Raw genomic sequence first — 24,307 nt, forward strand, 5'->3', positions numbered from 1 at the left:
TAAGGTTACCCAAATATAAGCATTTAAACCCTATCCCATCTATTTACCCTACTCAACTAACATCTAATGTTTTTTTTATTTTGAAACCTAACTTTATTTAAAACAAGTACTTAATTAAAACATAAGTAACCTAATCTAATTATAACTAATTTCTAGAATTTACATTATTTCAAAATTATGCTGGTTTTGAATCGCTCCAATGTCCAAATCAATCTCACTTCAAAAAGCCCGTACCCAAATTCAACATGACAAGTAATGAATCTGATTTTGGCACATGATACGAGGCAGTGAAAACTAGATGAATCACCCGCCTTGCTTGTCATCCAAAAGTAGGTTTAATGCAAACTGCCAGCGCAAATCGTGAGACCCGTCTTGCTTGCCATCCAAAAGTAGATATTGAGCCCACTACGAAGTACAGATGTCACTTCTGACTTGAGATTTCACGAAACGTTTTACCTTATCCAGTCACCAAAAACTTACCCACCTATCAAGAGCAAATCACTTTTAGAAAAGTGATTTGGCATCCAAACCGTCGACAATGTATAAGCACCATGAGGGTCCTTGTGGGATGAAGCAATGGACGGTGAAGATGTCAAATCACTTAAAGTAATTTGACAGATCACCTGATCATTCAACATGTCATTTTAAAAGATCCACATTTTCATAGGAAGAGAAGTCTTCGGCATGAAGACACAATCGAACTCTCCTTGGGGAACTTCACACAAGTCACAAGAAACTGATCAATTCCCTTCCCCACAACTAAAACTAACACGCCCTATAGATTTAAAGAGTCCTTGATGACTAAAAATGCACTTTGCCAGGCATTGAAAGACTTGGATCTGACGTATATTTTGTTTGAGTTCTAAGGTTTAAAGCATGAGAACCGTTTGAAACTTAAAAGCCGATAAATTGGGAAGCATGGATCTAACTTGTTATGAAGTTTACAAACACTCAACCGGTTCTTTGCCAACCGCTGTCAAACTACAAACAAAACCTAAAATACACCATTTGAATGCACAAAACCTAACTTCAACCAAGCTAGAGCTAGGCTAGCTCAGCTCGGTGCATGAAATTAAACTTAAAAAAAAAAATACTACTAAGTCCCCTAGATATGGGGATCAAAGTTTCAGTATTTCAGTTCAGATTTACTTGGTTCTCGGAAGAAAAAAAAAACCAGCACAAAACTAGCATGAACGGCAGCCGAGTTGGACTTAAGGGTGCCTTGTTTATCATAGTTCACCTACAACTTGTGATACACAATATGATTTATAATAATTAAGAAAATTATACCCCACTACAATCGCATCTTATGAATGAGATTTTAATATAAATTAGTAGGGTAGAACGTTTCTGGTATGGTTCTCTAGCGTTAGTTATGTAAAAAGATTACACGAGTTAGCACTCAAGGACCGCCCAGTGAGGTTCACAATAGCTTACATCTATGTAGAACTTGGGCTGGCAAGCGGCTGCAAACTGCAGCCAGCTATGGAGTCCAAGACCCATTCGTGGCCAGTAACTTTTGCACCGATTTTTGCAGCAATGAAAGTGGCTTCTCTGATTGTGTGCTCCCCAACTGAACCACCTTCTGGAGATGTGACTCCTTCGGCAAGATCGACATAGTACATTATGATGATTGATGGACTACACAATTGATTTTCGCTTGCAGATGAATCAGGAAGAGTTTGTATGATGCTACCACCTGCTGCTAGCACAAGGTCTTGCAGGTATCCCCTGTATGAGGCCGTAATCTCGCCAATGAAGTAGAAACTTAGGCCATGGAAAAGTGGAGACGCCTACACAAGTAAAGCCAAAGGATCAATAGCACAGATTATAACTTCAGGGCTTCATAAAACAGCAGCACTAACTCGACCGGACCATTATGATACCCAAGAGCATGGTGACCAAGCAGATTGGTGCCATTAAGCATACCCAAAATACATGGAAATGATACACTTCAAAAAAAATGTGACTAAAGAAAACCCACACCGAGAACCAGGTCACTTAATGGGCCCACCTCCCTGCGATGTAAAACTTCAGGTTGAGGACACGACCACCCAGCCTCAAGTGATAAAACAACTTGAGCATATAAAAAAAGACAAGAGAAAAGGAAGATTTTGACTGAACAGAAACTCCAACTGCAACCCAGATTGACAGTCAGTGCCCATTATCATGGTGGTTTGCATTGACTGCTGATGAATGTTCAATTGTGTTTGATAGCGCATTCCACACATAGCATGGAACGCTTGCATGCGTGGAACGGCGTTGGAAACAAACAGTGGCCGCATCCATGGAACAGTGTTTCACAGTTCCACCCCCACCCCTGTTATGCTGGGAACAGGGACGGCAGGGACATGGGTTAAAAAATGAGAGAGAGAGAGAGAGTGACCTTAGCCATTGCTCTAAGCCTTCCGTTTCTTGGACCTTTAGAACATCCATGGATGTCACGGCATACCTCATAAGGCTCTTCGCTCACTGGATGTGTAGCTTCCATGCACGCCTTGATCCCTGCTCCCAAAAGCTTGAATGAGATGGAGGCAAACTTGTCTAGTGTAGTCCAAAAATAAAAGCTATGCATTTGAAACTGTGTAAGTCAAAATATGAGCTTACAGTTGACGTTCAATATCCATCTCCCAGCCAATATTGCCATCAATACTTTCAGGGTTCTCCTACAGGAACCCTTCTCATCAATAGATGCAATGACATGGGTAACATTTGGATCCCATGACTTGGAGATAATTGCGCCTGTCAAACTTGCAAACTCTGCAACAATGTCCTATCAAGTGACAAGAGAACATTACACAACAGAGTATTGAAAGGAGAAGGTAAGAAATGTATCCATTAGGCACCAGCTAGGAAGACAGGAGAAAAGGATCGGCAGAAGCATGCAGGCACCTGCACGCGAGTGCGCATTATGCGTCCATGCATGTGTATGCGCACACGTGTGTGTGTGTGTGTGTGTGTGAGAGAGAGAGAGAGAGAGAGCACATGTAAATGTGTATGCGGCACAATGTCTATAGGAATCTGTGGAGCATGATGCCCATCGATAGGGAGGGTGTTGCATGTGCACCCCCGGAACACGCAATGTAGCTACAGTGCGTGTTCCTGGGGGAACATATAACCTGCCCGCCCATCGATATGAGGAGAAACCATATCATGCAAGTAACGTAAATTCTTTTTAATGACAAAAAAGTTTAACTATTACCCTAGTGGATTAACTATACGGGTAGGATTAGAGAAAGTTTTAAAACCATTTGTTCACCTTTGGGTGGAAAGATTATGAGAATAAAAGAGAAATAAGGTGAAATGCCTCTTAATAAAGATAAATTACCTTCTCTGAAGTCGTCAGGGCAGAACCACAGAGAACCCATTTGTCTGATGTGCCTGACGTAGCCATCCATTTTCTGTTGACCTGGCTTGCTTTATGATAAATACTTGATGGTTCAAGCGATATTCTATCAAAGCACAAGAAATTTTCAGCATAAAACCTTCATAGACAAACTATTACTATTTGTTAAAAGCATGGACAGGCCAACTTGATTAACAATGGATTTATTAAACTAAATGTGACAGTGCCAGGTCATCAACATGAAGATGGGGATAGAAAGATGATAACTCAACCAGTTCATTGCTGTGAAGATAGAAAAGGAAAGAATGGTCAGCGTGAAGACACGAGGAATGAAAAACATTATGAGGAAGGAATTCAGCCAGGTCATTGCTGTGAAGACAGAAAGAGAGATTGGTCAGGCTGAAGACACCAAGAAAGAAAAACATTATGAAGAAGGAAAGACAAAGAGGAGGGAAAACTATTATGAAGATGGAAAGTTAAATTATCAAGAGGGAAAGACAAATGAGAAGGAAAATTATCATGAAGAAGGAAAGTCCATCAGTACGAAGAAAGGAAGGATTCACGAAGACAAGGAAAGATCAAGATGATTGTTGCAAATGATCTTTTCCTTTTTATTTTTTTGGAACTCTTATCTCTGGGTCTTTTCTCACGCCTCTCAACTCTCCCTCATTATTGTTGCAAGCTGTATATATGTCTCCCCATGGCTCCTAATATTATCATCAAGTGACTGAGCACACTCTATCGTGGTCATAGGTTCATTATCTGAACCGAACCACGTTACATCGGATGTCATCTTCCTTTGTGCTTGCTTTTGCTGTTGGATTAACAATGAATCCATGCACTAGGCAAGACAAACCAGTCTTACCCAATACAAGTTGGTCGAGTTCCTTACTCTTTCCACAATACGCATGATGAACAAGGCAGGAAGACGTCCTGAAAAACTTGTGAAAGACTATAGGAGACTTGGATGACTCCTCTGAGCCAACCAAGTCACAATTTACTCTTTAAAGTAGTAGTACCCAACCAAGCTTCGACCAATTCAGGGCCTGACAAAATCCAAAGTGTGGCTTGGCACCATATGATGAAGGAATGCAAAATAGTTTGTTTGAAAACAAGCACAATATGACAAAGGAATGCAAAAGTTTTCTTGAAAACAATAAAGAGCGGATCTTATAACTTCCAAAAAAAAAACTGAAGTTATGTAAATCTAACAAGAAATCATTTGCAGTCATCCAAAACTAAGAAGTAATCTGAAACAATAATATATGCAAGCAAGCAACATTGGCAAAAAGGCAACAACAAAGGGCTTCACCTGCTTTGCTTTCCAGACTTGGACTTTTCACTTGGAAATTTTAGTGAAGAATGAACAGGACAAAACATTAAATATTCCTCCTACAGAAGCAAAATACCATATTAAACATTTCTAAAAGCATAGAGGGAAGGGTTACATTAACTGAAAAAAGTGTAATTGGTATATAGGGATTGCTTACATAGTCCCACCGACAATCAGGGGCATCCGCTCCACATGGAACATGAAAGCTCCGGCGACAACTCTTGGCATAGCATCCAAGAGCTGCGCCCTTTTGTCCACACTTGCTGCATTTTATCTTTACACTCCTTGCAATTTCAGATTCCAAATTTTTGACAGTCTCATCCTCATAATATACATTAGGTGCCCTGCGTTATTATTTATTAACTTCTGCTTGCAAAGCATTTTTAGATAAAAAATAAATAATACAATACAGAAAATTTTGAAAAGAAAGAATGGTTTTTGCATAATTGTGCACACCATTAACTATGTAAGAGATAATAGCTAATTTTTCCCTTGTACAGTTAATCAAAGAAAATATTAATTATAGAACTGTAACAAGAGGGATTAAATGATTTTCAAGCAGTCATGCCAACTTAAGCATTTGCAAGTTGAATCATCAAAATACCAGTAGAAGCTATTGCAAATTAACTAAACATTATAGGAACATGGGCATACCACTCAACACACTTCTCGTGAGCATGCACAATTCCAAGTTGGTTCCTTTGCCATACAGCTACAGCTTTCCCTTTTAAATAATGCAACAGTGGCCCTGAAGCCTAAAATAAGAATTTAATCAAATGGAAGGGAATTTACATGTTGCAGAAATTTTCCATTTAACCAAAATGTTAAAAGTAAAAAAGGAGAAAATTCATACCCAACAGAGAATTTCAGCCATCATTTTTTATTAGCACTTTATCCATCAAGTTAGTGAAAGAATATTGTAAAATTCTGAGACTTCCACAGCCAATGCAACGGACAAAATATCAAAAAAGAAAAATCTCTCCAACATGTGCATTTTAGTTTCAGAACTTTTTCAAAATAGAACAGTAAGTTGTTGCAGCATCCACAAGTATGAGGGACAATTCCCCATCACACAAAAAGTAGGATGCCTACAAACTTCTGATCTCTCCTAGTCAAAAGACTAACCATCTCTTCTGAAGCCACATCAGTGGAGAACATGTTGCTGGAAGACATTAAGCAACACCAAATGAAAGGAACCAGACAATACAACCTCACCAAATCAAAGAAAATTCAGGCATCATATTTTTTGCCATTGAGTGAATAACTAGAACCTTCTTTCAGCTGTACAGATAACCAAAATGACAGTAACACAGTATTCTAGCACAGTGGCAGCATCAAAGAAATCATGCAGCATGGAACAATGTTACCTCTGAGTTCCTAGAAGACTGACAAAATGCACATATCACATTGTTGGATTCTGAAAGAGCCTCGTCAGAACTTGGTGCAGCACCTGGCTGGAACATGCCTTTAGACTGATCCATTTCCATATGCACATCAGCAGCAGTCAGTTCACTATCCAGACGTTCATCGCATGAAATTGTACTATTTGTTTCAATCTGGGTACCATCAAGATTAACATCTGGACTTGCATGTAAATGAATGGAAGCATTGAATGAAACAGTGTTACAAGGAGCAAGGCCATAAGAGTTTGATTCTGTGATTGCTTCTTTTGCATCATTTACTGAAAACTCACAGTTGGCTTCTTTGAAATGATCCTCCAGTCCAATTTTAGTCACCATGTTGTCAAGCCCAGTGTTTGATATATTCTGCTTCTTTGATACTCTATCAGTTCCCACATTCTCCACAAGCCTCTTATAACTCTCCTTCCCCACTGCATAATTTCCACTAACTTTGAAATCTGAGTAGTGTAAATGCAAGGTAGCATCAGCATCAGAACCACCTTTCTCTTTCAACTTTGTGACTTCTTCACCTTCAACCAGCTTATCCATATGCAATCCAAGATCAATGCTTCTTTCAATGTCCATGCAGTTCATTCTTGCAAATTGATAGCTTTTCACTTCATAATCCAATAAAGGCATTTTCTTACACTCATCATATGCACCGATCTCACTCTCAATGTCAGAAGGGGAAACCTGAATTCTTTTCTTTCCTGGGAATAAATGACTTGCAGATTTTGTAACAGATTCATTATCGTGTTGAGATTGTCTTGAATCATATTTTGATGTTTTATCAGCTTTTTCCTTGAATATGGCACCACTACCACCATCAGCTACCTGCACATCTGTATAGACATTGCATTCATGGATCAAGTACCAGAAATGAGCAAAAGCTTTTATCCGATTTGTATAGATAACATGCATTTTAGCATACCAGAAGGATTACACCTCAGGTTTGAGTGCAAAATGGCAGCACCAAATGCAGCATACATGCCTCTGTATATGTTTACCAATTGCTCCATATATGGAGCAGGACGCAACTCTGCAACAAAAGACACAAATTAGAGAGCAAAATATGTATCATAGATTTTGATTATCTTAAAATAAGAGCAAAACATAGTCTTACCTATAAAGAGTTCACTGATAATAATAATGCACAGATATATACATATGCACACATATCATCAGGCTGTCAATATGTACTATCTAGAAAACCCCACCAAGTTTTTTATCACGAAATAGCATGGATCCCGATGCACTCCAAAAAGAGCTCCAAGAGTTGAAACATAATGCATTTGGACAAGACCATAACAACAAAGGTCAAGCATATTGAATATGAAAGAATATCTTCATTAATAAAGCACAAATAAAATACAAAAAGAAATTACATAAATTCCGCAATACATAACTCTAAAAATGCAAAAAAAAAAATACCTAATACTACCCATCGCTCTCACACATTACAAAGCACACACCCATCCCAATTTATAGAGAAAAGAAGAGGAAAAAATAGAGGAAAGAGAGTCCTCTCTAAGGTCCTACGTCTAGTTTGACTAGTCATTGGACCTAGTCCAACAGATAGAAATGCTAGTCGTTGTGCTTGGTTCCTAACGACTAGAAGTAAGTCAACTTTAGTTGACTTACTATATATATATATATATATATATATATATATAGAGAGAGAGAGAGAGAGAGAGAGACACACACACACAAAGGGTACATTAATCTTAACGGATTTAACATTTTTTCTTGCATGTTTTGTGGGTCAATTACCGCATATATGATCTAAATAATATCTTTAGTGAGAAACATGTTTTGGATTGCATAATCACCTGTAAATAGAATTTCAATAGCTCCAAAGATCAATGGGTCCACACAATACATTGAAATTTCGCAATCAAGAAAAATGGTTTTATATGGAAACAACTTAACCCAAAGTGAGTTTCCTGCTAAAACTCATGACAAATGCATCTAGCGGAAAAAAAATCAAGCAAATAGAGATAGTGTCAGTGATCTCCCCTACATAGCACAGTACCAATGACAAAACATTATCCCATATACATATATGTGTAACATACAACATTAAATGTAAATATCCATGGAAAATTACAAATTTGCAACCAAGTGATCTTAACCAGAGTTGCCAGTCGAGAAAGCGGGAGCGGGAAGCGAGGCACTTTCAAAATTTTAGGAAGTGGGATGCGTGGGATGACTTAGAAGTGAACCAAGAGTAGTCTCGAAAGCGACCTAGGAAGCGAACCGGAAGCAAGGGGGAAGCAAAAAAAAAAGAAAAAAAAAACTAAAAATAAAAAATAAAAAAAATGAGGAAGAGAGCTTCCAATTTTTTGGGTGCACTTCCCAGCGCATTTTGGAACCGTGATGTTTCGCGCTTCCCCACTACTAAGGGCGTTGTAAGAAGATGAGTTCTTGAATCTTCACCAAACGAAGTTTCAAATAGCTTCAACCAAAATACCAAAATGGATCACACACAATAACCACAAGGGTTCATACAACAATACCCAAAAAAGGGTATACACAAGAGAGAAGAAAAAATTTGTATTTATTGAATGGGCAACACACCCTACAAAAGCTTAAAAGACAAGGGGGTAACACCCCATATTTATAATGCATGGAATAGGAGGAATGAGGGAGAAATTGGGCTCCCAGCGACTCTAAATAGATCCATTGGGAGTCCAACGACTCTCTTCTTTGTGTTTTTTGACTTAAGTCAAAAAAACATAAAGTCTACAAAAGTCCAAAAAATGAACTAAAAACTAAAGAAAACCTAACTACACTAAGAAACTAACCCAATCCTAACTAAACTATAAAAGTATACTAAAAACCTATGTCACAGGGATTCGGCTAGCAGAGTGCCGCACCCGCGTCGACGCGGGTGCGGCACCAGGTGCAATCAACCCGACCCTGGGTGCGTTGACCGCACCCAAGGTCATTTTTGTCCTTTTTTGGATTTTTTTTTTAAAAAATTTTGCCCTATGAAATGGGCTGTGGAATTTAAAAAAAAATCTTGGGGGAGGGGGGCTGCCCGGACCTCCCCTTCCTGCAAGGGCAAAAACAATTAATCAGGCTCCACAACTCATCACTTTCATCTTTGGGGACAACCATATAAGATAAAAAAATGGTAAAAAGTAAGTTGGGCATAAATGTCATGGACCTTAACAGCTACCATACATTCATACATATAGACTATACATGATATATATATATATATAATTTTTTTTTACATTTTTGCCCCTGCCGCACCCCCGCACCCGGGTTTTTTGGAAGTGCCGAATCCCCGCACCCGCACCCATGTGGCATAGCTAAAAACTATAAGATTACATATTATGTTACATTATTTAACAGACGCTTCTGGTAACCTTGATCTTAACTATAAATTCAGATCCATGTGTTGCATGCACTTCCAAGCATTCATTGACCCTTCGCCCCCCACCCCCTGGGTTTTACATAATCTGCCTAAAGCAATCACAACCGTTCCTGCCATTTCTCCTTCCAACCAAAAAGACTTTTAAGGTAAGATTCCAAACATCACTAATTTGAAACTATCAAAAGCTTCCATCCATATACCAAACAACACAGATGGCAAAAGACACTTTCAGGTCTCAACGTTGATTAAGAAAAGAATAAAAAATTGCACAACCCTAGATCAGTTTGTATATACCAGAACACAATGAGGAGATTCCACAACAAAAAAATCCCAAAAATGTACATGATACATTGAGGGAGATAGACCATAAATCCTTATTCAACCAATTGATGATATATTGTAAAGTGAATTTTCATAGTTGTTCTCTAGAGTAATTTGGAGAAATGGTAAAAAAATTAGATAAGAGAAATGGAATCAGAGCTCAGCTATTTACCTTGCCAAGAATATGGCAGTTTACAAACAGGGCAATCAGATTGATATTTCATTGGCCTTATAATACAAGAACTGAAACATACAAGAAATAAGCTATAATTAATAAATCAACAAGAGCACGTAATATAGAAAATGAATGCACCCATAAGGTTGTGCACTTTTGCTTGGACCACATATCAATGGAGCTACTTTTTACCTGCAAAATATATGGCTACAAGGAAGAGATGCAGGCTGACTCAACAAGTTCAAGCTGCAGGAAGAAACATAACAAGATACCAAATTATATCAGTTTGTTGAAGACTTCTGCAATCCCCTGAACGTAACATTATGCATGCACACACGTGTATACACACACAACAACAACAAGAGCAAAAGAATAAGCCCACTCTTGCAATTTGCGAAATATAGTTGGATAAATTAAAAGTAACTAAAAATTTTGGAATGGAGTAAACGTGCAAATTGCTAGCATAAACAAATGTGATAAATTAAAAAAAAAAAAGCTCATGCATTTCTGAGGAAGAACGAGATCAATTAGGCCATTCTAACAGTTAAGAAACCAAAAGATAAAACTAAAAGATGGCCAAGTACCTAAACTCGAAAATGTTTGTCAAAATCAGGATAGATAGCAGGTTTGAATCCACCCAAAAAGAAAAAGAAAAAAGAAACAACCAAAATTCAAGGATAATGCACCAAATATCATATTTGTTAACCATAAAGAAGGTCTCCCATCTTTATTGTCAATATGGTTGTTTGAGAGCTGCCATGGTTTTGAAAATCAAAGATATTAAGAATGTTACCTTTTGGAAATGGTAACATTTGAAAATATCAAAACTAACGTAATGCAGTTTCCTAAACTCGTGAGGATCAAATCTTGAATCCCACAAAACATGTAACGTATGTAACATTTTTTTCTCTTGTATTTTTTGAATCCCACAAATCTTGGGATATATATATTGTAACATTCCACAGTAAAAGTCAATATACATCAAATACTTTACGTTGAGGTCTTCACTTTCACAATATTTTTTAAAAAGGCAACCTAAATCTATGATGCCCCAGAACATTAACCAGCCGATCTAAACAAAGAGCAGCAATCCACAAAGTCGCTAATCAATTAACAGGAAATTTGTATAAATATAGGAGTTAAATAAAAAACAGCCTGAAATTCGTTCTTATCTCTCATTATAAAGGTATTATAAAGTCCTTTGGCCAATCCACCCAAATTTTTTAAATATCGGGAAGCTTCCAGATCTAAACTGAAACTAGGGTTTTCTATCATTATTCTACCCGATAAAATAGATCACCAGAGTCGAAGCAAAGGTTTCGTCCAAAGGTGAACATAACAGAAGAAAAATATTACCAGATCGTGAATTCTAGCATATCACACATCGAAGCATATTTTATCGAAGATTAAAATACAGATAGCTGTTGTGAACAAAAAAGTGAAAAAAACGAATAATGCTTCAACAAAAACAACGAACCTACTGCATTTTGGAAGAACAACAAACTACATTAGTCGTTTTGGAAGGAACCAATCTATGTAACTAAATGACATAAATAACATGATCGGGAAACCTGGAAAATACAAACAAGCATATCAATCGTTGCAATAACCTATATTAGCAATCTTTCTACGGCTAAAACAATGAAATTCACTCCACTAGATCTATCGGAATATCAACCAACATAATCAAATAGAAGGCATAGGGATCAACATATATTTGAGAAAGAAGACGCAGAAAAATCGCAGATACCACCAAACTCGAATAAAGGGCGCCTAGAATCCGCTCTAATTTCACGTTGTAAAGTAAGACAGATTATTTTGAGCAAATGTCTACAGACTCAAACAAAGGACTCACCCTAACTTCATGTTAAGATTTAAGAAACAGTATTTTGATCAAATATCTCCTGATTTCTTGAAACTTCGTAAGAAATCCTCGTCCTATAAAGCAGGGCTTTTTGGATCTGAAACGCGGAATCCGTTGAGAGGCGAAAAAACGAGGGAAATTACTTACCAGATCGGGCATTTTAGCTCGATCTCCATCTTCTGGAGGTGGAATATGCAAGGGTTGAGAGACTCCCTCAGACACCCCGACTCCGACATCGATACCGAAGAATAAGTACTCCGCTCTCAGACGAGATTAGGGTTCACGGAATAAGCGATGGCGCTGTTCTTCCTTGAGGGAGCCTCGATCGGATAGAGAGAGAGACATGGAAGAGAATCCCGCCATTTCTTTTGCGCTATTTTTTTCTGAATTCCCGCCATTTCTGTTTTTTCGCCCCCGCCAAGAAGACGCTGCAACGTCATATATATACACCCGTGTTTCGAAAATCTTACACTTTTGCCATTGGCTGGTTGTGAACGAATCGGATTTGTGTCGGGTTATGGTTTTACACGAATCCACCAAAATAACAATCAGTTTGGGTTTGGGACAAGATTAACGGAAACGTTATAAGTTAGGGCCGGACAATGAGCGGGCCAGCCCAGCCCAGCCCAGCCCGTTTAGTGGACGTGCTTGATCTAGCCGTTGACAGGCTAGGCCTGGTCAAGCCTGACACGTTGACCAACTAGTTCGGGCCTGAGTTTAATACAAAATTCCAGCCCATCCTGTTTAGTGGACGGGCTTGATCGAGCCGTTGACAGGCTGGGCTTGGTCAAGCCGGATGCATTGACCAATTAGGTCGGGCCTGACTTTAATACAAAATCCACAACCCGCCCGTTAGGCCCATGGGCCTAATTCAAATCGGGTCGGGAGAGGTTCCAGGTCATCCTATATTCATAATATTTCTCGTCCTTTTCCTTTAATTTACAAGTTTTTTAAACAAAAATAAAAATAAAAAATGCAAAAGAATATATGGGATCCAAGATATTCATTTTTTAATCATATACTCTCTCTCTCTCTCTCATGCTGATGCTACCTATCCTTTGTCGCAATCTGGGCAAGCGGCTCTGGCGTGAGCCCATTTTATCTGTCTAATGTTCTTTTCTCTTGTGCTTTCTTTTGTTTTGGCTTTTGTTCTTGTTCAGTTCATGGGTTCAACATTTTGTTGATCTTCCTGAGTGGTAATGTTGAATTACTTTCGGCTCTCTCTCTCTCTGTATGTATATATATACCATGGGTAGCTTGTTAGCAGACACGACCCGACCCCACCTGACCCATGATAATTTGTTATGTTAGGTTTAAGCTCGGTTCAGGTCGCCAAATGGGCTGGGCCATCATGAGCCACCGGTGGGCCATCGATTCTAGCCCATTGTCCAGGTATAGCTATAAGAGGGTGGGAAAAGTGTTTCCCAGGAAGCTATTTTCAAAAACTAACACTGCATTCCAAAACTTTGAAAAACATGTTTCCCACATTATGAGAAATGTGTTCCTCATATTCTGGGAAACACATTTTCCATGTGTTTTAACATATTTTTCATTAATTAATATGTTATTGATGCTTTTTTCTTTTTTTAATATAGAAATGTTGGGGTTAGTCTGACTCCTACCAGTTATACAACCATACCATTTGGGGTTTGAACTTGCACCGTCCCAACACAAAGTGATGTGAAGTAACTGCTCTCTTCTTTTTTTATTAAACGTTTCTCATGTGCTTTGCAGTCATTTCTAATTTTACATGTGCCTGAAAAACTTCGTTCCTATTTCCATTTCCGTTTGCCTTTATGGCAACCTTCCCGACCCTGATTATATGGGAACAATAAAATGAAACCCAAATGGCCAAACCCAGTCCATGTAATTTATAAGGCATTTAGATTGCATATTTATACTAATATTGCATCTCAAATGCTTGAGTAAGATGGATCGGGTGGAATATCAGGCAAAAATATATTCAAACTCCAATGTGCATGTTACCCTTTATTGTATGGCAAATATGATGCATTTTTCAAGAATGCCTCACAAATTTTGTTATTTTTTTCATGTTCAAAAACACAAATATTTAGCTTTAAAAAGAACTTTTTGACATGTTTTATCAAAATATTGTATAATTTTTTATATTCTTTTCATGTTCAAAAAATACAAATATCTATATTTGAAGACTTTTTTTAACTTTAGCACGTGTAATTTCTTAGATATATATGAATTTTCTCTCAAATATCTAATTGTTTTTTGCATAATAGTATCTATTCTCATATTCGTATCTCTCTGATTCGACGCTAAAAGCTTACATTTTTTTAGAAGTTGAAAAACTAAGACATACGCTTATAACTTTGATGTTTTGAGTTAGAACTGGAAACTCATCTATGATTCTCATTTATGTATTGTAAAGCCATAATAGAAACATTCTATGCAGACTTACAAACGCAGTTATGCCTTTTCTATTTGTTCTATGTTATTTTTCAGCTATATGTACTAAAACTTGAGAAAAAAAAACAATAGAGATATATCAAGGAATTAGTTTTATAACACCATTAAGATCACCTTAATCGAATAAGTTGTTAGGGAGAAACGTCATTTGAAAGATACATTGTTCGATTGTTCCAGTTTGTAGAGCATGCTGCTATTTTAATTTTATGACTAAAAAATGAGAACCCTAGAGAGATTTTTGGTTGTAACTCAAAATAAGAAAGCTATAAGCTTGTGTCTCAACTTTCTAACAACTATAAAAATGTAAGTTTTCGATATTATACAAAAAAGATAAATATTTGAGAACAAATATTGTTTTGCAAAAAATATATGCGGGTTTTGCATAAATTTTTTGTGATCTTCTCTTAAATATATAAAATTTTCTCTTAAATATGTAATTTCCTCTTATATATGCGAATTTTCTCCAAAACATGCGATTTTTCTTAAATATATGCAATTTTTCTCCTACATATATATGGTTTTCTCATAAATATATGTAATTTTTTTCCTAAACATGCGATTTTGACATATATTTTTTGTATTGTTTTTTTAAAATATATGCGGAGTTCCTCCTATATATGAGTTTTTCTCTCGAATATACATGGAAATTCTTTAATATATGTATTTTTTTGTGAATAAAAAACATATATATTTAAGAGAAAATTTATATATATTTAAGAAAAAAACTTATATATAAGAAAAAATCACATATTTTTAGAAGAATTTTGCATGTTTAAAAGAAAATTGTACATATAAGAAGAAATCTCAAATATCTAGGAAGAAATTGCATATATTTAAGAGAAAATATTGCATATATTTAAGAGAAAATCGCAACAAATATATGCAAAAATCACATATATGAAGAACAATCTTTAGCCTCAAGTTTTTATCTCTCCGCTTTGATATTGAATACCTATGTTTTTATAGTTGTTGGAAAGCCGAGATATAGGTCTATAACTTTTTTGTTTTGAGTTGTAGCATAAAACCCTTATAGAGTTCTTATTTCTTAGCTCTAAAATTGAAATAGAAGCATACTTGAACAATCGAATAGTCTAGAAGTTTTTTTTTTAATTGTTTATCGAATCAAGGTGATCTTATTGGCATTGAAAAACTAAGGTTCTGATCTATCTTTGTTTGTTTTTCTATTTTTCTCGTGTTTCAATGCATGTTGCTGAAAAATAGTATAAAACAAACAGAAAAGGTGCACCTCACATGTTCCAATCTGCAGAGCATGTTTGTATTCTGGTTTTGGAATGCAATAACTGAAACCCTAAAAGGTTTTCGATTATGACTTAAAACAAGAAAGTTACAAGCATAAGTCTCAGCTTTCTAACTGCTATAAAAACATAAGTTTTTTATGTCGGATTAGAAAAATACATATATGAGAACAGAGACAGTTTGGCAAAAAAAATCACATTTTTCAAAGAAAAACCATATATATTTAGGAAATTGCATGTGAATACAGTCATTCTTCGTTACTCTTATCAGCACACCCAACAATGGCCTCGTGGCAAAGGGTGTGCAACCCGTGAGCTAAGCTCGTAACATTCCGTCAATTTGGAGATGTTTGTTCCAATGTTGTATGTACGTATCGTATGGATAGAAAAATCGAATCGCTTCACCTTTGAATTGGCTATTTTTTAATAAATGTAAAAAATACTTAAAATTATTTTCAAATTCTATTTCAATGGCTTTAACATGCATCTTGTTCTGATTGACACAAATAGTTCTTTTTGGCAGATTCAGAACAATTCAGTTGAGTATCAGTAGGGCCGATACAGATACCAACAACATTAGTTTGTTCCTGTTTTGTACCGGAAAATTTTCGAACTTGTGAGTCGAACCAGTGTCACGTATCCTAGTGTCAACGAATCTTTTGGGGCAATATTAAAAGATCAGCCTAAACTTTAGGAGATCATTTTGAACAACCTAAAATACAGGTCTTAAAATTTTTTCTTTTTATCTATAAAATTTATCGTCACCAGATGCAACATTATTGACTTAGATGGACGTAAATATATCCAAGGCAAGTCAGATTAAGACGTCCTAGTCAAGTCTAATTTAACTCCGTTACCAAAATCTGATGGTCTATATCAATGTTATCCGTATGGTGCGTATCGGCCTGTATCAGCCGATACGCATCATATCGGCAGAAAATCGATACGCTTCACCACAAAAACGGCTACTTTTAATAAATATAAAATACTAAAATTTATATTTTAATGGTTCAACACTTTATTATTTTTGTCTGCTGATTCACTTGAGTATCGGTATCGGCCCATACAGCTGAATCCATGGCCAAACGATTCAGGTCCGATACCGATACTGACAATGCTCTCACAATGACCTTGGGATAGAACCACATAAACTGAAGATAAATCAAGGATCTGTATGGGAACAAGTAGCTAATATGGGAATTTATATGCGTTTTGCAAAATTTTGGATGAACTGCGCTGGTGGTAGCTGTTTGGGGGAATGACTTTCAGGAGGTACTTTATGCATGTGGAAAGGAACCGCCTGATGTTCCCTGCGGTCGAGGGATAAGCCCGCTGAGTTTTACGTCGACATGGACAGAGACCATAGTATGACAGGCTGAGCCAGCGCGGCTAGGTCTCTGCATCTGGGGTGGTTTCTCCAAGTAAAAAATAAAAAGAAGGAACTGCCTAAAGTCCCCTTGGTAACTATCACCATAGGGACAAGTTAAAAAACGCAAAAATATCTTGCAAAAATTTGCAAATCTTGCATTTTTGGAAAAATCTCTGCATTAAAAAATAAGTTTAAAATATAAAATTAATTTTATAAAGAAAAATAAGTAAAAACCATAAGGGTTGTTTCACAATAAATAGCTAATAAAAAGATAAATATCATGATGAAATCAAGATAGTTACGTTTTTTATGAAAAACTCGTGAGAAATTTAAAATAACGAGAGAAATTGCAGTTTTTTTATTTGTGGGTAATTTCTCACCATATTTTTACAAGATTTTTCATAAATCTCGCAAGGTGGTAGCTGCAAAATCCAACGATTTGGTTTTCTAAATGCATAAACTCCAAACTGCTGGTCCAAAGAAACCTGCTCCTTCTTCAAGATTACACTGGCAAGGGGCTCGGTTATTTATGAGTCTGATCTAGTTTTTATTTACTCCAAACCCAAGAGTTGATGGAAACATAGTAAAAACCACAGTGACAAAAATAAAAAAAAACTGCAAAATCTCAGCGGCTCAAAACTCGTGAAAAATAATTTTTTTTGCAAATATCGTATTTTTTGGGCAAAATATCAGAAATAGAAAATATATTCTCATAAAGAAATAAAAATAAAAGACACATTTTAATGATAAATAGCCAATAAAAACACAAATATCCCATTTAATATTTATGTTTTTGCTGAAAATATTGTGAGAATTTTTTGTTTTAAAATTTCAGATAATTTGTCATGATATTTGACACTATGGTAAAAACACAGGGTGTTCTTGATTTGTCACCCAACCCATCAACCCCAAAAAAGGAAAAAAAAAGGTGCAAAGAGAAGTCAGTTGAGAAAATCTCAGCAGGGAATGAAAAGTTGGATAAATGCAAATGGATCAGACATGATCCAACACCCGATCCAAGCCTGACATGTTATTTCCATACATGGATCCTTTAAGTAAAATCTACATTTGATTTTGGATCAGATCCGTTTAATCAGAATACTTTTAGTAGGGCCGTCAAAAGCTCAGTTTGTGTTGGTTACCTGACCTGAGCAATTTATGAGCCTGGTTTGGGTCATGATTTTTTTTTGGGTACCCAACCCATTTTTTTGCCAGGTATCCGGCTAGACTAACTATATATATGAAAGTAAATTTCTAAAATTATGCAAGCCTGGGTTTGGGATTCTATTTTCATAACCCAAGAAAACCTCAACCCAAAACTGAACCCGCTTATTAGTTAAGCGGGCATATCCAGGTCAACCCTGTCCTGGCCCTGACCTAACACGCATAATTTCAAGTCAGGTTTAGAGTTGATCTGAACCAAAACCATACCCAATTGCATTTTTTACACATAGTTTAACTTTGTTCTATTTTTTTCTGGATCCAGCATTACCACATTTATTTCAGATTTGGATTCGACCTTAGCCCTTGTGATTCAGATCCAGATCCATAATGGGGTCTACTGTTTATATTTTGGATTGGAGTTTAGATCTGACAAGATCGAACCAGTTAGAACCCTAATTCAAACCCACCCTGGGCAGGGACTTAAAGGTACCTAAATTTATTTATTTTTTCCTCTGGAGCGTTTCAAAATAGGGTCGAAGCCCAATAAACATAGACCCACCGGGATTTGGCCACACCCCAAACAAAAACAAAATAGGGTCTGTCTGCCAAGTACAAACCCTGACGGGCACTTACAAAAAGATGGGGCTTCTCTTCAATTTTATCAACTGTTACATGAACAGGACACCACGGTGGGGGTTTTCATGCAATAACGGTTATTGATAACAGTCATCCTCTAAACCTAGGCACAGCTAACAAGTTATGTAATGCCGTTAAGCAAAAGTATTTGCATCATGAGAAAGTTGAAACCCTCCTTTTATGCAACAGAAACATGACTTGATGCAATTATATAGGGCAATTCAAATTTAATAAGCTGGCAAAACTTGCATGGTACCAATGATCTTCAAATTCAAAATCCTTCAGAGATAAAAAGACAAAAGCAAAAAGCTAAAGCTTAAGTACCTCACAAGCACTAGGCCCATATAAGCAAAGCAGAAACTAGCCAGGAAAACCTTCTAGACAAGGCAGAGAAAAAAAGGAGTGGAGCATGAGAGTAGAGCTCAGGCGAAAATAACTAGAAGCTGACAAATACTTTAGAAAAAACAAGCATCAGAACTATGCGCTGTTCGTGTGGACACGTTACAAACCAAAACAAATACCACATCTCAGTATTTCCTGTATAGCAATGCCCCCGATGTTGTAATCCTAACAAACCTTTGGAGCGCTGACAATTCGGTCTTCAAGCACTTGGAGCTTGTTCTTTTTCGGCAGCAGCTGGTTCTATTTTTCCAACTTCTTTATCAGCAGCAGTCTCTGGCTTTTCAACTTCTTCTGAAGAGAGGAAAAAAAGAGAGGCAGTAACACGTCAGCAGTTTCACAACCACAAAACTTCCACAACTTTCGTTTCAACTGTGACAAGCAAGAAAACAAAAAGGCACAGCTAGCTATCTAGATGACCAGACATTGCACGCGCAAATGCATGGACACACCCAATAACGTAGTTCATATCCCAGAGTTTCCCCGAAGTATAGGAAGATGAAAGCTCGACAACCAATTTTCCAATATATAAAGCATGGTTCAATGCCATCGTGGAAATATTTCCACTCAGAAAAGCAGACGATTTAGATATTGAGGCAATTTGCACCAGGTGTGTTGGTATGCACAAGAATGTGCCGAATTCATGTTGCTGTCAGATAAAAGTTCATGAGTACTTGCTCTCTAAAATTGCATGAGCAACTTCTACAAAATCCTCCAACAGCACACTGGCAAAATATGATTGCAACACCAGAAAAAAAAAAACTAAACTAAAATACCTTCATCCTCACTATCCTCGATATCATCACCCATGCCCATGCCCATGCCCATGCCATCACCAAATTTCTGCATAAGAATAGCAAGCAAAAGATTCAGAAAGACCCAAAATACAATTATCAAAAACTGCCAACAGTTCCTTAAATGTTTATAAAATTCATACCGAGAAATCCATTCCTCCTAAGTCCATGTCATTTCCTGGTCAAAGACAACAGACCTCAGTAACTATTCACACACACACACTGATAATCATAAAGGGAGAAAAAGGTTAAGAAATACAGACCAATTCCATCATCATCTTCATCAACCCATTTGTCCCAATCCACCTTTAGGTAGTGAGGTGTCTTATCATCACCTCGCAACAGTTTCTTCCACCATCCTTCTTCTGCTTTCTGTACCACACCAAAGATGCTCCGAACACCAATATTTATCTTGCTCTCCTGAAACAGAGACCAAATGAAAGATGAATGAGGAAAAATAATATGATGAGTAACAAACTAAACAAAATTACTAGCACCCATTAACCACAATCCAAGTGTATACCTCCACATTCACTTTATCATGAAGATCCAACTTCAATTCATATAGATTGTTGTCTGATCCAGCAGTTGCAGAAAAACTTAAAACACCATCAGGTTCAAGATTGACCTTCACGCTTTTCGCATCAGATAATAGTACTGTGATGTAAACCTTGTCCACCCTTTGTGCCCACTTTACCTCAGGATGGCGGCTACAGAGTTTCAATGGTAAAATGGGTTGGTTAAGGGATAACAAGCACAGGAAAAGAAGGATGATGAGCTACAGAACAGAAGTAGTGACTGCAAGAAAGATACAAGATTTAGTAGTTCATGAAACCTAGCATTCAGAGAAAATAAACAATTTTCCGAGCACGAAAAAAAGCAAGTAAAGCAACTTATTACTTTCTGAAAATAAGATCTAAATAACACCTGGCAAAGGGATCCTGAATCTGACCCCTGGTAAGGAAATTACGTGACTAAACTCATGCAACCAACATTTGACAATTGTCCATTCTTCAGAAACAGAACGTATGTTCTTCTAGGATTCAAGATGTTGTGCTCTGGGAAAGTTGAACAAGAAGAGAAAAGATTTTAAGTTTAACAAGGAACAGAAGGCACCATCTGTGCCTACCCTAGAGGAGCGAACCTCCACAAAAACACTCCTATAGATGCTTGATGACAAAAGTTTAGGGCCTCTCTCTGGGAAGTTACTTGTCTCGAAAAAGAAAAGATGAAACATGACAATATCAAATACTGTGAACTTAAATGCTCAGGCATACAATACTTTCACAAAGGCATTAGGTGGAGCAATGAAATCTTAAACTCAACCCAAGGATGACCATCTTATCCAACCACATAGAATGGCATCAATGCCGTCTTTTCAAAAATCAGATTATGTGTGTATTTTTTAGTTGCAATAAATAACAATATAAATAGATTATAAATTACTCTTTACGTATTTAATATGTTGAACTTACAGTTATGCCTCTACGTCCACCGTTTTATGCTATAACTGTAGCGTTGGTATCAGTTTCAGCATTACCTTCTTGCACGAAGATTAACTGACTCTTGTAGTGATGCAGAATACTTTCAAAATCTTAGTTTAATGCAGAAGCGACCCACTAAGAGTGAGAAACAGGACAGAAAATATACCAAAAGCAACCGTTATTCATACAGGAAAATATATTTTCTGAACTGTCACAAGGACATGATCAGGTAAACGAGCTAAACAAGCTGAGTATGACCTGTTCAAACTTGGCTCATCTAGGCCAAACACCAGCTCAAGCTTAGGCTTGAATTGAGCTTCTTTAGAACAGGCTCTCCTTTTTACTTTTTGCATGGCAAATATGGCGAATTGGAAAACTTGACCACTCATGTCCAAGGCAAATAACCTGACCAAATGTCCTATGCCATAGCATGTAAAGTAAGATAAATACATAATATATACCTCATATATCCTATGTCACGTGAACACTTGACTTGATGTGTATTCTGTGTCAACACGACACAACACCTAGACACTTCATGGGCACAGTTAAACCAGCTTTGCACGCAGTCAGCATTGTGTCATTAACTTTATCTATTTATTTTTATGATCTTATTCACATAATTTATATTCACTTCTGGTTTTCTTTTAAAAATTGTTATCAATTACATTATATTTCAATGTCAGCTCAGTTTCATCGTTTGATGTTCCTTAGTGATTTAAAAATTGCTATTTTACACACACATAGACGCACATATATACATCTATATGTGTGTACAGTTTTGTCCAAATGTTCTAATTTTTTAGCATTATCATATCATACCAAGCATATCTGCATCTTGTATCTCCCCCGCATCCGTATCAATGTGACAAAGTACATATCTTATTTAACAAGCCTACATGAACCAAGCTGAGCTAGGCACCTCTTGTTTGGGTCAGCCTGATAATCATTCACAAGCAGCTCGTGCCACCAAGCCAATTCAATGAACTCAAACGCACTTTGGCAAAGCCCATGAACTGAGACATGAGCTGCTCATCTTTTATCCCAGCCCTGCACATGATACAATGCAATGCCCACTCAAATAAAATTCACTCCTGCAGTGCTAGTGATTATCAAACTAAGCCGACTATCCATCCATCAATATGCACAATCTTGATTCCTTTTTAAGAACGATCTTCAATAAGCAAGAGCAAGTGAATCGATGCTGTCATTAGGCTACATTATTTCCTAGTTAGATATTTCTCCTAGTTAATTGATCAAAGCAAGATCGCAAGTGACACTGCAGACCCAACAAGATAACGAAGAGTGAAAAACACTGCACGTAAGCAAGCCCAATCTTAGCTCAACTGAGTACACACAATAGTGTGGGGTCGCCCAATTAACTAGTAACCCTCCAAATCCCTAATGCACTTCATATCTATTAACCATACTCACAAAAATATCTCGGGATTTTTTAAGCCGCGCTATTTTAGCGGAAGATCTTCAGAAATAAATACAATCCCCCCACAAAAAATGAGACATTTTGAACATATCATGGTTTTTGTTGCAATATCATTAACATGATATCTACATTTTTATATTTTAATGTTTTTATTGTGTTTTCTCATACATTTTCAAGTTTTAAATGTACATAGATCAGCCCTGGTAAACGCACGCTATCGAAGCGATCCCGTAAACCACAACCATTCATTTCCAACCAAACACGCATCGAGCTCGATCGAGACTCGGTAGCAAATCAAACAGCAACAACGGAGGGACCAGAAATGACCCGATTTTTGGCCATCCCCGCGACGGAACTTCAACATCATCTCGTTAAAAGGAGATGGTTACGGAGAGGCGTTAGAAGAACGAGACATAGTGAAAACGAGCAATATTTGAGAAAGAAAAATCACAGTTTTTTTGGCGAAAAACGAAGAAATTATACGTAATGGGGAGAAATCGATCGCAAAACTCACCTCATATTCGGGACGAGAAGCCCAGCAAAATGAGAAGCCAAAAACCCTAGAAAAAAGCCGCGCTCTTCCCCCTCTTTCTCTCTCTCTGCTCAGGAGGGTTTTGGGTTACGATACTGTGACCTAATAGGGAGCGAACTACGGGTCGGGTTTCGTTCGGACCCAGGTAGAACCAGACCTGACCCCGACTTTCAGGTATGGTATCGAATTCGGACCCGATTCTAATCGGACCTACTATAAGAAAAACATACACAGACCCGATAACCAGACCGGGGATATACCCGGTAAATATTTTTTTTTAGCATTTTTACATTGAAAATTTTCGGGTCTTAATCGAAACTCGGGTAGGGCCTAAGTCTGGTATAAATTTCATAAAATATACCCAGATTCATGTATCCGAGACTCGGTCTTCTTATTTATCACTATACCCAAACTCTATAAGGTTTGGTTCGGGTCGGGTCCAGGTAAACCAGACACTTTGACACCCCTAAAGCTAAGGGAGGGTATATAAAGAACGGTGGTGAAGACTCTTAACCGGTTAGTTCTGATTTGATTCGATCATTATATTGGACTCGGATTTTTTTTGTGTACGGGAAAGATTGGCTGCCATACTTTCCAAGCTGGTGGGTGCATCAAGAGTTGGAAACACATGGAGGGTGTCCTTCTTTTGTTGTTGGGTCAAGGTCAATGCTGGGTGTTCTCTCGGGATGTAAACGGGTCTGACTCGGGTCCGGTTTAGGCATTACCCTGGTTCGGTTTCCAATTCAGGTTGAGATGGAACTAGATGAAACCAAATGCAGAACTGACTAGCTTAAAACCAGACATTTACACTTAATAGGGCCGGGGGCTCTGGGTTTTGTAGGATTTGGATTCGGGTTTGAATGCAAAACTCAAAACCAAACTCACATCTGATTATTAATTGGTTTGTAGATTTCCTGCCAAACTGGAGTAAACGGATTTGGTTTGATTGGGGGTACCTGACTCAAACCTGTT

At 37.3% G+C, this 24,307-nt stretch overlaps 2 protein-coding genes across 2 annotated transcripts; both read right to left on the reverse strand.

The window, feature by feature from the left end:
• Window positions 1-1,428: 1,428 nt before the first annotated feature.
• Window positions 1,429-12,057, reverse strand: LOC149820603 (BRCA1-associated RING domain protein 1-like). The gene is made up of 12 exons (XM_089981833.1): window positions 11,969-12,057; window positions 10,150-10,203; window positions 9,955-10,025; window positions 7,011-7,118; window positions 6,047-6,921; window positions 5,334-5,434; window positions 4,837-5,023; window positions 4,659-4,738; window positions 3,329-3,452; window positions 2,608-2,773; window positions 2,387-2,505; window positions 1,429-1,793 (listed from the first exon to the last, which is right to left on the reverse strand). The coding sequence occupies exons 1-12, from the start codon at window positions 12,055-12,057 to the stop codon at window positions 1,440-1,442; spliced, it is 2,328 nt and encodes a 775-aa protein (XP_089837959.1). The 3' UTR covers window positions 1,429-1,439.
• Window positions 12,058-18,911: 6,854 nt separating this feature from the next.
• On the reverse strand, window positions 18,912-23,415 carry LOC149820604 (uncharacterized protein OsI_027940-like). The gene is made up of 6 exons (XM_089983700.1): window positions 23,318-23,415; window positions 20,402-20,588; window positions 20,142-20,298; window positions 20,022-20,056; window positions 19,861-19,927; window positions 18,912-19,378 (listed from the first exon to the last, which is right to left on the reverse strand). The coding sequence occupies exons 1-6, from the start codon at window positions 23,320-23,322 to the stop codon at window positions 19,287-19,289; spliced, it is 543 nt and encodes a 180-aa protein (XP_089839826.1). The 5' UTR covers window positions 23,323-23,415; the 3' UTR covers window positions 18,912-19,286.
• Between the last annotated feature and the right edge of the window lie 892 nt (window positions 23,416-24,307).

Source organism: Nuphar pumila, chromosome 12, assembly GCF_984573655.1.
Source record: "Nuphar pumila chromosome 12, dmNupPumi1.hap1.1, whole genome shotgun sequence".
In the NCBI taxonomy this organism is placed as follows: Eukaryota; Viridiplantae; Streptophyta; class Magnoliopsida; order Nymphaeales; family Nymphaeaceae; genus Nuphar; species Nuphar pumila.

Coding starts and splice junctions, on each gene's coding strand:
- LOC149820603 (XM_089981833.1), bottom strand. CDS start 12,057: ATGTCGGAGTCGGGGTGTCTGAGGGAGTCTCTCAACCCTTGCATATTC. Junction 7,119..9,954: donor ACTGCCATATTCTTGGCAAG/GTAAATAGCTGA, acceptor CTTTTGTTGCAG/AGTTGCGTCCTGCTCCATAT. Junction 5,435..6,046: donor AGTCTTCTAGGAACTCAGAG/GTAACATTGTTC, acceptor TTCTTATTTTAG/GCTTCAGGGCCACTGTTGCA.
- LOC149820604 (XM_089983700.1), bottom strand. Junction 20,057..20,141: donor TGAAGATGATGATGGAATTG/GTCTGTATTTCT, acceptor GTCTTTGACCAG/GAAATGACATGGACTTAGGA. Junction 19,379..19,860: donor CGAGGATAGTGAGGATGAAG/GTATTTTAGTTT, acceptor TCCTCTCTTCAG/AAGAAGTTGAAAAGCCAGAG.